The sequence below is a fragment of the Sinocyclocheilus anshuiensis genome, unplaced genomic scaffold (assembly GCF_001515605.1).
Source record: "Sinocyclocheilus anshuiensis isolate Anshui unplaced genomic scaffold, SAMN03320099.WGS_v1.1 scaffold552, whole genome shotgun sequence".
NCBI classification, from domain to species: Eukaryota; Metazoa; Chordata; class Actinopteri; order Cypriniformes; family Cyprinidae; genus Sinocyclocheilus; species Sinocyclocheilus anshuiensis.
In genome coordinates, this window is record NW_015554362.1 from 1,431,152 (window position 1) to 1,445,590 (window position 14,439).

Here is a 14,439-nt window from a genome sequence, read left to right on the forward strand (position 1 = left end):
CTTCCTCTTTAACATCTACCTCATCCTTAGCATTTCCGTCTCTCTCGCTATTTCCGGCCAACGCTTCTTGTTTTTCCCTGCCTGCTCCGACCCTCCCTTCCTGTGTCTCGTTCCCTTCCTCTCTGTCCTCTTTCTGTTCACTCTGCACTTCAGCATCAGCCTCATTATTCTGGTTTTCCTCCCGTCGTTCATTCACACTTGTATTTGTCTCTTCAGCGCTCTTCTCGGCTCCATCACATTGCTTTTGATCACTTATCTCTTTCTCTACGGTGGACGTGGAGTCTTTCTTCTTCTTGTTCTTTGGTGCGTCTTTGACCGAGTTCTTGTTGGACTTGTTCCGTGCTTTAAAGATGACTTTCTGAAACCGAAAACGTTGACAGAGAGTTTTAATACTTTTTTTATGGAAAGATAATGAGATGCAGGTAAATATTTAATGAATTGCTTCTTTAAAATAGCAAAAGTATACTTGGTTGTAATGCTGTTTCATCATTTAATCATCATTTTATGAATCACTGCTTCCATGATAAATAAAAAATGTACTTTTGAGCAAAATTCTGTTTACCTACTGTCTTGTTCTAAATCTGAATTAAATATAATAACATGATTTAATCTTTTTTTTACCCTTAGTAAACCTCTTCAAATAACAAACAGGCATCATCAATGTTAAACAAACCCACAATAAATCCATGTTTATCCATTTAAGCACGTTTAAGAAACGTTAATGACAGACGTCACTGGCTCTTCTCACCGTGATTGGCTGCCCCCTGCCACTTTTCTGGCTTTCATTTGCATAAACTATTTCTTAACTTTAGTTTTTAACCCTGTTTCCTTCAAGTAGAGTACAGATCATTGTGATTTGTAAATGCTCAAAACCTGGTTGTTGCTGTATTGCACTTTTGAATATGTGAGATGATGCTTATATAAAAGCAGTACACACAAAGCTGTGGTGTCCTCGTGCAACCACAAGATGCGTGAGATGTATGCCATGTGAAATTTTTCTTTTCGGAAAAAGTGCATTTAGATTCTCACATCAGTTTGTTATGGTTGCGAATACAAATTCACATATTGAATTACATATACAACTGATGATGACAAGTGTGACGGGTTGATTAAAGCTTAGCACAGTTCATTTGCATTGGCCCTTTCTTCCCAAAAAATGTAAAAAGACAACACTGGCGTGTAAGTAAATATCATCAGGAAAGCCAAACACGCAGTAACACCCGCTATACACACACTCGCTCTGGTTTTCTTTGAAGTGACATGGAGCTAAATCTTTGTTTAAATTATGCATTGTTCTGTTCAAGCGTCTTGTGCTTTCTGCTCCATTTTATGTGGAGCTTTAAGGAAATGCCTGACGCCTGCACTGAACCCTGTAAAAACACTTGGTGTGTGACTTTGGCTGCTAACACAAACTACGTAGATGTTTTTAGCCAAGAAACAGAGAGAATGAGAGGAATATGATATTAACTGTGTGTGTGTGTGTGTGTTTGACAGCAGTATGTCAGTAATGCGGCTGGAATAAGAGGTTACACACCTTGGATTCCTTCTTCTTGCGAGGCAGCACTGGTCTCTGGAGGAAAACGATCTGCTTGGTGGCCAAACTGCCATCACTGGGTGAGAGAGAGGAAACAGTTCAGTTAGTGATCTAGGTATGATTATACTTCAATAATGATCAAACTGCTTGTTTCAGGTCCAATCATCTTGACCAAAAGTGCCCAAACTTTTTTCTACGAAGGGCCAAAAATTGATTAAACATTTTTCTTTTTTTAAATATTACAAAAGTTGTATACACACACACACTCTCACACACACACACACACACACACACACACCACATCATCGAGCAAACATAGAGTGCTGTGAGTTTTCTGAGTTTGGTGTAAAATCACATTTAAACAGTTCAGATAAGCCGTTTAATCTCCAGAGGAGATGGAGTTGTGTTACTAAACAGTCTCAATCTCTCTCATGATCCCCCTTTCTCTTTACGATTCTGCTGCACATCTCTTACATCAAATGTGCATCTCTGGCATAAGCTGACAATCAATACCAAATGTCTAATTCGCCCTGCTTTTTTTTTCTTCCCACTTCCTATTTTGTTGCTTGTCAAGGAACTGTATATTTATTCAAGTGCTTCCTGCTTAAATCAAAGAGGCAAAACTGGATTCCTGCAAGCCTCGGTCCATTAAAATGTAAACGAGTGGCTGGACGGTGAAATTACAGCTCCGGTCTTCAGTCTCGCCAGCATCCAAACTAGTCTGCGTCTCCGCTTTATGGAGGACGACACATGCCGCCTATACAGTACCCATCATTAAGGGCTTAATTGAATGGTAACTTCAGCAATTTTGAATGTAATGAATGTACAAGCCTTCGGTACGGCGTGATGCATAGCAATGAGAAGCCGCCCTGTGTGTGGAAATATAAGAGTGCAGATTACAAACAAACTCATCTGCATTCAAAAAAGTGCTGTGGAATTACCTTGTTTGTTCGGCAAGACGACTTCTAGTTGTTTGTGATTACTGGAGGACTTTGTCATTTTCTAGAGATTATACTTACAAAGAGTGGATTTCTAGCTCATCAAGAATTTTAGAGTTGAGCGTGACAAGAAAAAATATATATTTAGTGCAGAAATTTCCATTACTTTTTCATCATTTAAAAAAAAAAAAGAACCTAGTTTTTCCATGACAGTTTTTGCAGAAATACGACTCTTATAGCAAAATAAATAATTATTTAATACTGCAAAATAAATAATTATTCATTTTGCAGTAAGAACAGAATAACTTGGGTTCAAAATATTGGTCTGTAAAAATTTTTCTCTCTTATGCTCACAAAGGCTGCATTAATTTGATCTAAAATGCAGTAAAACAGAAATATTGTGAAATATTACAATGTGAAATATCTGTTCCTTATTGTAATATATTTTAAAATGTAATTTCTATGATCAAAGCTGAATTTTCAGCATCATTACTCCAGCCTTCAGTGTCACGTGATCCTTCAGAAACGATCCTTCAGAAATCATTCTAATATGTTGATTTGTTGCTCAGGAAACACTTCTTTTTATTATTTATTAATGTTGAAAACAATTATATTTTTAAGGCAACCTTGATACATTTTATTTTCAGGATTTTTTGATTAATAGAAACTTCAAAAGAACAGCATTTATTTGAAATAGAAATCTTTAACATAATAAATATCTTTACTGTGACTTTTGATCAATGCATACTTGCTGAATAAAAGAAAAAACATCTTACAGATCTTAAACATTTGAATGATACTGTACTTTTTCAAAATAGTAGGTTGTTTGTAGTTTGCTTGTCATTGACTTTTGTTACCATGAATAATAAAATTGGATCTTCACCAACACTGGTATTCATAGTACTATGAGTTTTACCCACATGTTACCATATTATATTTTGCCTCGCAGGAAAACAAGGCCAGCCTTCTCCAAGACACTGAAAAGTGACGGTTCCGCAGTATCTAGGACAACGTTTTGATTAATTAGCTACATTGCTGCTGTTGTGAGTTGTGGTATTTTGTGAAAGTTTAAAATAGGCCCATAATTAATCAGCAGGGACTTCAGGACAGATAGAAGAATGACGTGTGAGAGAAAGGCCAGCGCGGGATCGGCCCGGCGCAGGCGTGGGTATGACAGATGGAGATTACTTCAGTTCGACATCGCCGGGAGCTTCCGCTCGCCATTACAGGAATCATCAGTTAGCTTGTATTGACATTCCATTACGGCGAGCAAACAGTGGAGTTCTGCCCCGTACTGCCTGTGCCAGTCATTACATCTGACTCCATGAGGCCCGCAGAGCTCTTTATACCCCGAGCACTTTGTCACGATTGGAATTCAGGACGTACCATTACTCTGTGTGGGTTGTACAATTGTTTTTTATGTTAGAAATGGCGCCCCATGAGGTGTTTACACAAAATCAATTGATGGCTTTATGTTTCCTACCTCTGAAGCCTGTTCACACTCAAAGGCTTTGAAACCTAGTCGTATTATTGGTCATAATTATTTTTTTTACTGCTGGATGCCCTGACGTGATTGGTAAAATAAGCAGGTGGTCATAACACCAATTGAAGATGGTAGATCTTATATACAATGAATATAATTATACATAATTGAAATTATAATATGTATGTATGTATATATATATATATATATATATATATATATCCGTTCCGAAGCGCACTGAGATCTGACCTGCCTGCTCAGGATAATCTACCATGAATGAAAAACAGAGGCAATTGACAAAAAGATGCAATATTTTTTTTTTCTATTTATCCTCAAAGTAAGAGTCATGCTCAAACACTGGATCCAGCACGCCATTTTCAGCACGGTATTAATAATGTAACCAGTTCACAGCACTTCTAGACATCTGGAGAAAGTTTTAAAATATGTATTAAGGCTACATTCCTCTAAATTGCAAAATATATTTTTAATCTAAATTTAAATTGCATTGGGATAAAGTTAGCAATATGTTAAGTAGAGGAATAAAAAAGATAATGCAACCCAGGTTCATTGGAATTGGATAAACGTGCTTGTGGCGACATTTCTGCAAAATGGTATTATGTTGCTTCTTGTGCGTTTCACCAAAAAAACAAAATGTCATAAAAGTTTTATCTGAAACAGATGAACTGAGTCATTTCCAAACAGCCATGATATGTAAAACAACTAACATAATAAAATTAGTGTTTGGAAAGGAAACATCTGATGTTAAAACATCAATGCACTAAACATCAATACTTTGTCACATTTATAACATACACATAAAATATGAGTCGAAATTTAAGCCTGCTTATGCCTTTTTAATCACGACTGTACTGTACACGTACCTGTACACTTAGCAAACACAGCGCTGTACCAGGTGCACTACTGAGCAAGTTTACTACAGCTACAGTATGTCCAAAAAAGCCATACATATGTAGCTGATTATGTGATGCAAAAACATCAACATGTATTAGATCATGATCTATAATAAAAGTGTTTTGAGATTCAGCTGTGATTTGCATTTAAAATTATTTCTCGTTATTTTATTTTGCACATGGATGAAAAACAAATGTTTCAGCTGTGGACGTGTTTTTTTTTTCATTGTGCAAGATTATTTGGGATAATTTGCCACTCTAATTATAATTTAAAATGTGTGAGTTGCTGATGTTTTACTGCCACTAGTGTTATTAGAGGCCAAGCACCAAAGCTGCGTAGCAGGCTTGGCAGAGGTGTGCATTGAGGGCTCATAGTGGCCACAAATGGGGTGCACGTAAGCACCCCATGTGGCCTTTCTTGAGGAGTGGCTTTTTTTCTGGCAACCGTCCCATACAAGCCACACTTGTGGAGAATTTGTTATATTGTTGTCACATGCACACAGAGTTCCTGCAGGCCTCTTGGTCGCCTCTCTGACCAGTTTCCTCCTGGCTCTTTAATCAGGTATGGAGTAGGGCTTCGCACAAATAGTCGAATATTTGATATGTAATTATTATTTGAAAAATAAAAAGCACTATTCGAATTTTACTACATTTTGCTTTGCCAGCCGTAAATGTCAGTTATAACTAAATGCACTGGGTGGAGCTGTGGAGCGTGTTAAGTTGATTGTATTTGATCACAGAATGTCGTTGTCTGCCTTGTGAAGTTTGGAATTACTTGGATCAAAAGGATCTTACTAAATGAGATTACTTTTGATCAAATGAATCAGTGAAACTGAGTTATCATAACATCACCACCACAATCACATGAAATCCAAACACCAGTTGACTGAGGAAAGACAGCTGTCCATCACTGCATTCACGACTGCAGGTAAGCGTAGCTGTAGCCCGAGTGAGCTGAGAAGAGAGCACATCTGATAGTCAAATGATCTTGAGACATATGCTTCCTTTAAGTTTCCTCGAGGGAGAGTGGTTTAAGAACAGAAAACACAAAGCGCTGAAAGAAACTTTGCTTAGCAGACCGTTATCTTTGTGTCTCAGGAACATCTTTGCGGCTCGTGTTCTTATTGTTATCAGACTGAGGAGCCAACTTTCACAAGTCAGGAGATGTATCCATCTGTATCCATCTCCTGACTTGTGCCTGTCCACGACTTTATCCCGGAGATCTTTTGACAGTTTCTTGCCACCCATAGGTGATTGTTTGCTACAGTTGCACTACCAAGGACTGAAATGCTCCAGGAAAGCTCTTTTCATGCTGAGCTAATCAAAATGAGCACAGCTGATCGCAGTTGAAAGTCAAATGGCTTTGTGTGCCACTGAGAAGGTGATTAGCTACACTTGATTGAGTTCATAAGTCATTTCACGATCCTTTTTCCAACTCAGTGATTCTTTTTTTTTCTGACATGTTTGTGTTACAGTATATCTTTCACTTGGATGTTATAAGTTGCACTGAGTAAATATAGCTTGATAAAACAAAAACTGTGTCCGTGTTCATTTCAGGCTGCACTAAAATGAACACTGCAGAGGAAAGTGTTTCGAATATAAATTACGGCAGTGCATAAACATCATATCAGGAACATGATTATCAATGCATGAGACAAACTCACTTTAATTCGTTGTATATTTTCCATGCTTCATTTCTTTCCTCTATGCTTGAGACAGATCATGACAGAGTAGTGAAATCTTGTCTACACTCAACTACAGTATCTCACAGCAGATGGATCACATGACCTTCGCTGTCATTTCCATTGGTCGTTGGTGCATTGCTTCGCCATTTGCATAGTTAATTTTTCTCCGCTTCGTTAAATGCCCAGTGATCACTCGTGTTTCTGCAGATCACCAGCTTTCATTGAAAATGCATGATTTTTGGTTTCTTTCTTGCTGTATATTCTTTCTTCCCATAGTGCTAGAAGTCTAGCTGAACATACCACAAGTCTATGGCTGCACTGCAATTTGCATACTAATCCTAATCTTGTGTACTATATAGTACAAATAGTGAGATTTGGATTAGTGTGTACCAAATCCTTGTATGTTGAAAACAGTATGCCAAGGGGGTCTGGATAGTGTATTATTCCCAGTGCATTCTCAAAGTATGCATCCTTACAGCTTTTTCAGCTAATATTGCACACAAATTTTTTTTTTCATTGACCTTTGCAGTTTTAGAAACTGTATGAACCTAAAAGTTAAATAATACTTAACTTTAAGGCAATAACTTTACCTGTTCGTCTTGATGATGGGTGTAGGCAGCACACAAGTGAGTCTCCATCCAAATGAAGCCAGCGACTGCAGCAGGGGAATATAGTCTGTCTTCACTTGTAAACCCTGAAAAGAATAAAGTTGAAAAAATGCTTTAAAGGGAGAAAAGTCACACTTAAGTAGCAAACAACTGATTCGAGGTTTGGACTTTAAATTGAAGTCTTTAGGCGTATATTAAGACATTTAAAATGGTGACTCTGTTAAGATCCACCCTCTATTGCTCTTTTGTTCATGTTATTTGCATGGGCATTATAATTCAAATATTTGGAAGTTTCAAAAGGTTAAAAAACATATAACTTATATAACTTGTAGATATTTGGAAGTTTCATAATAAAGGATGTTTATTAATACAATCTAAATAATTGAAATGATCATTTATGTAGATAGATAGTCAGAAATGTGTCATATACTGAGAATGTGGGTTTAGCCTGATAGAAAAGAAATCCTAGTTACCATAGTTACCCATTCATTTATAGGAAAAGAAAAAAAACAGACCGAAAGTTGTTTACTTGAGCCTATACTTGAAACTTGAGTTGGACCCCAGGGACTTGTCTGATTCAGTTTAAATAAATTCAGAGTGATAAAAATGAAGGTTTAATATCTGTTGTGGTAATATAACAGATGTTGAAATAAAAGATGTATTGTATGAAGAGCTCATGAATGTATTTCTCTGTGATTCAGGGAGCAGTGTTAATCAAACAGGGTTGTTTTGAGCAGTTAGGGGTTGTACTGTGGTTTCAAAGAGAATGCTTGTACTCTCATTTCAGGAGGAGCGCACAGGAAGTCAGTGTGGTTTAACGGCACCTGTCCTCAAAAGGAAACCATGTCGCGTGTCAGCCATGCGCACACACTCATAATGATAACACAAGACAGCTCTACATGATAATGCTTCACTTGCAATAATATGCCACGGGTTTTGTCACAGTCTTGCATGAATACACTATACGGTTATACATGAGTCACTGTGGAAAGTTCAGAGTAGATAACAACATGATGACTTTGGCGCAGTCTTCTAAAGCAACAACTAAAATCATATTTAGAGGCTGTTTTGAAAATCTCTACGTATGCATACAAAAAACATGGCACAGACAATCATTGGGTAAAATTAGGTAGATTGGTTTAAGTATTATTATTTATAATTGTGTATTTTTTATATGAAATTCATTTTATATTAATATTTAATTGTAATATTTAATATTAATAACAATATATATAGTTCAATAAATAAAAGTTTCAGATTGTCTGAACTGAAATTCTGAATAATGTATGTATATATGTACATGTGTATATGTAATTGATACTTTAAAGAATTATACATTTTTAATATGTATAATTTTTATATATAATTATACATAATTTACATTATGGAATATATAGTTTTTAATTATGTAAATTGTATAAATTGTATAATTATGTTTATATATATTTAAAATGATTTCATTTATTGTATTTACATATTATTGTCAGTTATGTGTGTGTTATTATTATTTTTTTTTTTTTACAATGCATTGTGGGATTGCCTTCAGGAAGCAGAATGCATGTGAGGCTGCCTTAAAGTCTGTCTACCTTTCAGAACAGCCTACACAAACACTGCCCATGTTGATTTTGGGACAGAGCCAGAGCCAGAGTCTTAGTTTAGTCCTTTGAGGAGGTTTTGTTTCAACACCTTTCCTAGTTATGAAACCCTTTTGCCCAGATTGGATGACATTGTTGTGGGTCGTGCGTTGAGACCTCAGAGGCCCAGGTTTCTGTTGAAATGGTTTTTGGGTATTTGCGTTGGCCAAGACCACAGCGGCAGCCTTTGGGGAATCCAGATATGTGAGAAGAGGTTTTTGTTGGAAGCGGTCCCAGTAGTGGACCCTGTAAACAGCAACGCAGACTTAAAAGCGGAGAAGAATTGAGAAAATATGGTCTGTTTAATGGCTTTCCATTGCGGCAGGATTGTGTGAACATCTAGATGCTGTTGAAGTGCTATACTCTTTCAACATGGAGGTCAGTGAAATAGAGCAGAACCAAGACTCCTCAAGAAAAAGAGTCGTAAAGTCATCACGAAAGTCAGCTTTCGAAATAGGGCACATTTCAGAGTGAAGACGGATTATTGATGAGAAAAAACACGTTGGCTGAAATTTCATCATACTAAATCAGTAATTGATTGGATTGTGAAAGAGAGAATGGAGTCAGGTGGTTTGATGAGGAGAGTTAAAGGAAAGGCAAGAGGGGATGATGATGTCATCCAGGATGGAAAAACATTTTAGAGGTAGAGCGACTTTAAATGAAAGATTATAAAGACAGTTTTTAATAACGTGCATGAATCGTTCACAATAAGATGTGTATTAAGATGTATGTATGTATATTAAGAATACAGATAGGGTAAATTGTGATTTCATGTTGACTTAAAAGCTGATGTGTGCGATTTTATTTATTTATTTGTTAACATAATTCTCATTTATTTATTATTTTTAATGTAATTTGTAGGTTGTAGTATTGTGTGCTTTCACTTGACTCGACAATTGACTCGACTCAATGGTGTGAATTGGGGCGGGACTGTTTTCTGTTTGACCAACCAATAGAAAACATGGGAAGCATTTGGGAAACCTGTTCGATAGCAGTAATGGTCCAGAAATGACTTCCAGTAGCGTTACTGCTGAGACTCAGCTTTAAATGCAAAAATAAAAGTTGTAAAAGTTTGGGAAGGTTGCATTAAATTGATTTAAAAAGTTAAGACATTTATAATGTTACAAAAGATTTCCACAAAAAAATATTAAGCAGCACATCTGTTTTCAACATTGCTAATAATAATAATAAATATTACTGGCAATAATATTTAATAATATCAGTATTAGAATGATTTCTGAAGGATCACGTGACACTGAAGACTGGAGTAATGATGAATCACAAAAATAAATGAGATTTTAAAATGTATTCAAATAGAAAACAGTTATTTAAAATGTTATTATTATTTTACAATATTACTGTTTGTACTGTACTTTTCATCAAATAAATGCAACTTTGAGAGGACAAGACTTCTTTCAAAAACATTAAGAATCGTATCAACCTCAAACTTCCTCCAAAGCATCAAAACATTTTTAAGGAAAAAAACAAAAAACAAAGATTGCACCAGAAGATCTGAGATCTATTTTTGTGTTCAACCTTTTCAGTCAAAGAAGCAGATTTCTGCTCACAGACTTCCATTCTCAACAACTAAAAATAGTCCGGGCTTATTTTACACCTCTATCACACTTTTCTAGCCAGGGTCTACAGAACGCCGTATCTGCCATGGATGTTCGGCTGCCGCTGATATATATATGATGTACAGCAACCGTCTGTCTGCAGCATTAAAATCACACACACGTCATACAGTTACCATGAGCTCAGTTTACTGGAAATAGACTAATGAAAGATTTGAAAAGCATGATTTTTTCGTTTCTGAGTTGTGTAGTTCAGCCACATTCACACAGACAAAGAAAAGTGTTTTTTGAAATGGCAGGTCGCATGTTTTTCTCACCTCCACAGGAGCCATAAAGGTTACATTGCCAAAGGATGTGTTTTAATGGTCTATCTACAGTCTAATCACACCGCTCCAGTGACTGCACTGACCTTCAAACTTTACCTTCTACTCTAACTGTATGCTAAATATATAACACCTGAGGAAAATGATATTGCTCAGAGGTTGCTCAGGCAACTTAATGGCATTTCATTGAAGTTTCTCCTTTGATGCTTCTCTTATAGCTACTTGAACTGACTTTGAGCACTGTTTAAGACATTGTTGAGCTGAAAACTCCAGAGTGTTTTTCTCATGCACAAATAAACTTCATTATTAGCATCCCGACGCAACCACGTTATAGTAATCTTTTTTGAGCTCTAATTGGGTTTCTGGTAACTTTTTAAAACAGTTACGCTGTGTGCTTCAGACAGTCAACTATATAGTTGCAGTTAACTTGTTAACTTAGTTAACTTATTCTACTTTTGTTAGATCTCTCTCATCAGTTGAATAAATCCAATCCAAGTAGCATACACTCTAAAAAATGCTGGGTTAAATACAACCCAGTGCTGGGTAAAATAGGGACAAACCCAGCAATTGGGTTGTTTTGACCCAGCAGTTGGGTTACTACCCAGAAGGTTGGGTTAAACATTTAACATTGCTTAATTGCAAAAATAGCAATTTTTTTTTTTTTTTTTAAGAAAAAATTGTAGATTGTTTCAAAAAGTCATACAAGTATAGTTGTCTAGCAAAGCTCATAAATGTTAGTTGTTTTGTGTAAATAGCTTTATGACGCTATGTGAAATGCTTTTCAAAACCGTGGTCTTATTAATATACATGTAGCAAACCCAATTGCTGGGTTTGTCCCTATTTTACCCAGCACTGGGTTGTATTTAACCCAGCATTTTTTAGAGTGTAGTTGAATAAATCCAATCCAAGTAGCATATAAGAACTGCTTTCAAGAAAACGGATCCGGGTAAAAGTGATTAGAGTTTAGACTGTACAGACGTCGGCATGCTTCAAAACACGCGAAAAGAATCTGAGGCCACTGTAGTTACGCAAGCCTTAGATAGACATTAATAATTTGAAAGGGAAAGACATCCTGAGAGCTAGACGGGAAAACCATAACAAGACCAGACTAAATTTCACATTGCGTCTTTAGATGCCACAGGCAGGGGATTGGTTTTAGCAGTCGGTGGACTTGTTCCAGACGTCCCCAGGCCTCGGTCTGTCTGTGTTTACTCACAGAATCTTCCTGAAATAGGATGCATAAAGCACTGCGGTAACGGTTTTCTATTCATGTTAATCATTACAATTTCCTTTTTTCTTAGTGACTAGACAATGTGCAGGTCTCTTTATACAGGCAAAGCAGTGTCTATACTTCACAAACAACATGAGTCATTACAATGTCAGCATGAGACATCTGAAAAACACTGCAAAAACAGAAGTTAGACAGAATTTAATCTATCCGTCTGTCTGTCTGTATGTCTGTCTGTATGCATGTGTGTATATATATAACAGAAATTATTTTACAGAAACACTTTTAAAATAGAGTCTTTTTAAATTGTTTTCATGCAAGGCGTTTCCATGTTAGAGTAAAACAGCCAATTTATTTCTGTCCTTTAAAGTATATAATTGCACTAGATTTCTTTCATTTTAACTTTACATTTCACAATTGTGACTTTCAATTAGGACATTTAAGTGTCTTTTATAAATGTTCCTTAGAAAAAAAAAAACACTACTGGTGTGCATCTTGAGAAAAAAACAATGCCACTGATATATTTTAAGATATGTCAGTGCAAGTTTCCTTCAGTTAAAACAGCTCAGACATGCATTTTAGTCTGGGACTATAGGCTTAAGCCTTATCTGTGAAACCAGGAGGATATCTTTCAGTTGTGCCTTTATCTCTCATAACTGTGACTGTATTTCTTATTTTAAACTTCATTTCACCAATACTTTTTTTTACTTTATAGGTGTCTATATAATTATTAATATTAATAATACAGATACATTTTAAAACATAGTTTATTTCTTGTACTTTTTACTCGATATCTCACAGTTGTGACTGTCTTTTCTTTTCAGTTGTTTTTGAGCCAGTTACCTTTTTAAAACAATTGTATGCAAGGCCGTTTCCATCTAAAGGGTAAAATAGGTAATTTATTTCTGTAATTTAAAATACATAAATACACTATATTTCCTGCATTTTTAACTGTATATCCCACAATTTTGAATTTCTATACTTTATACACAGTTGCACCTTTATTTCTCTTAACTTTGACTGTATTATTTTAAACTTTCTCTCACCATTATGCTTTTTTAGTTTATAGGCGTCTATAATATATATATATATATATATATATATATATACACTTGAAAAAAATAGTTTATTCTCATAATTTTTACATTATTTCTCACAGTTGTGACTGTCTTTTCTTTTAGGGTAATTTTAAGGCAATTATATTTTAAAGCATTTTTTATGCAAGGCATTATGTATTAAGTCATTTATTATTCATTATTTATTAAGTCATTTATTTCTGCATGTTAAAATATATCAACGTATTTCTTATAATTTTGACTTGATAACTCACGATTGTGACTTTATATCTTTCAGTTGCACCTTTATCTCTCATAACTATGGCTGTGTTTCTTATTCTAAACTTTATCATCATTACCTGTTTTACTTCATAGGCATCCATACGTTCCAGTGCTGTGGACTGCACTGCAGCTTTCTGAAGTCTGCTGCTCTCCTCTTAATAACGCAGCCTTATCTACGGAGAGCTCACTACGGCTGTGATAAAAGGCTGTTAAGGCAATTTCTTTCTCAGTGGATCAAAACTAATAAGTGTTGCTGTGAGTAAATCTTCAAGGATTATTCCTCAAGGAAATCTAAAATGGAAAACTGCTTTTTGCGGTTGTGTTTCAGGGGCTAAGCTCTAGCGACCGAGCGCCCTCATTGCATTACATGTCCAAGGTTACTCTGCCTATTGATTTTCCTTTGCGACAAGAATAGAGTCCTCGCTCAATTTGACTCGTATTGAACAAACATGGCTCAGTAACTCCGTACAAGTGCTTTGGAGATTTATGCATGCAATTAAACATTTCCATATTATTTATAGGTATAATAATAAATGATGATATTAATAGATATTTACTGTTTTTAAAATGTATTTATTTAGCTGTTTATGTTTTATATATAATATAAAAGACATATATGAAAATTTAAATTATATTGAAATTATTATATTGAAATTAAGTAAATAGGCACATTTAAAAAGAATGTATTTATTAACTAACAATTTATTATGCAACTAAAAAACAAATATACACATACATTATATTATGTGGAAATATTGTGTGTGTGAATATATTGTGAAAAAATATGCATTTTTTTAACTAACTACTAATTTATTAACCAACAAAAAGGCAACTAGATGATATATATAATATAATACTAATATTCATAAAAATATTAATATATTAATATTAATACTAATATATTAGTAATATTTTATATATATATGAATAACATGATTCATAAGAATAATATATATGAATAAGATTCACACACACACACACACACACACACACATTCACATATGCATATATGAATCTTATTTTTTTTGTTGGGTAAAAATGATAGGATATTGTAATTATAATACCTAACTAAATATTTATACATGCAATGCAAAAAGACATTTTTTATTATTAACCACAATTTATTAGTGTGTGTGTGTGTATATATATATAAATATATATATATATATATATTTATTATTATT

The 14,439-nt window shown here is 34.9% G+C and overlaps 1 protein-coding gene across 2 annotated transcripts in view; it reads right to left on the bottom strand.

The window, feature by feature from the left end:
• Positions 1-14,439, bottom strand: part of LOC107671461 (raftlin-like) — a 95,741-nt gene that overhangs the window by 4,919 nt on the left and 76,383 nt on the right. For both annotated transcript variants that reach the window (XM_016464383.1, XM_016464382.1), the window contains exons 8-10: positions 7,142-7,245; positions 1,535-1,610; positions 1-358 (exon numbers count right to left, since the gene is read on the bottom strand). In XM_016464383.1, the coding sequence (XP_016319869.1) occupies positions 1-358; positions 1,535-1,610; positions 7,142-7,245 (538 nt within the window). The remainder of the gene's footprint in view (positions 359-1,534; positions 1,611-7,141; positions 7,246-14,439) is intronic.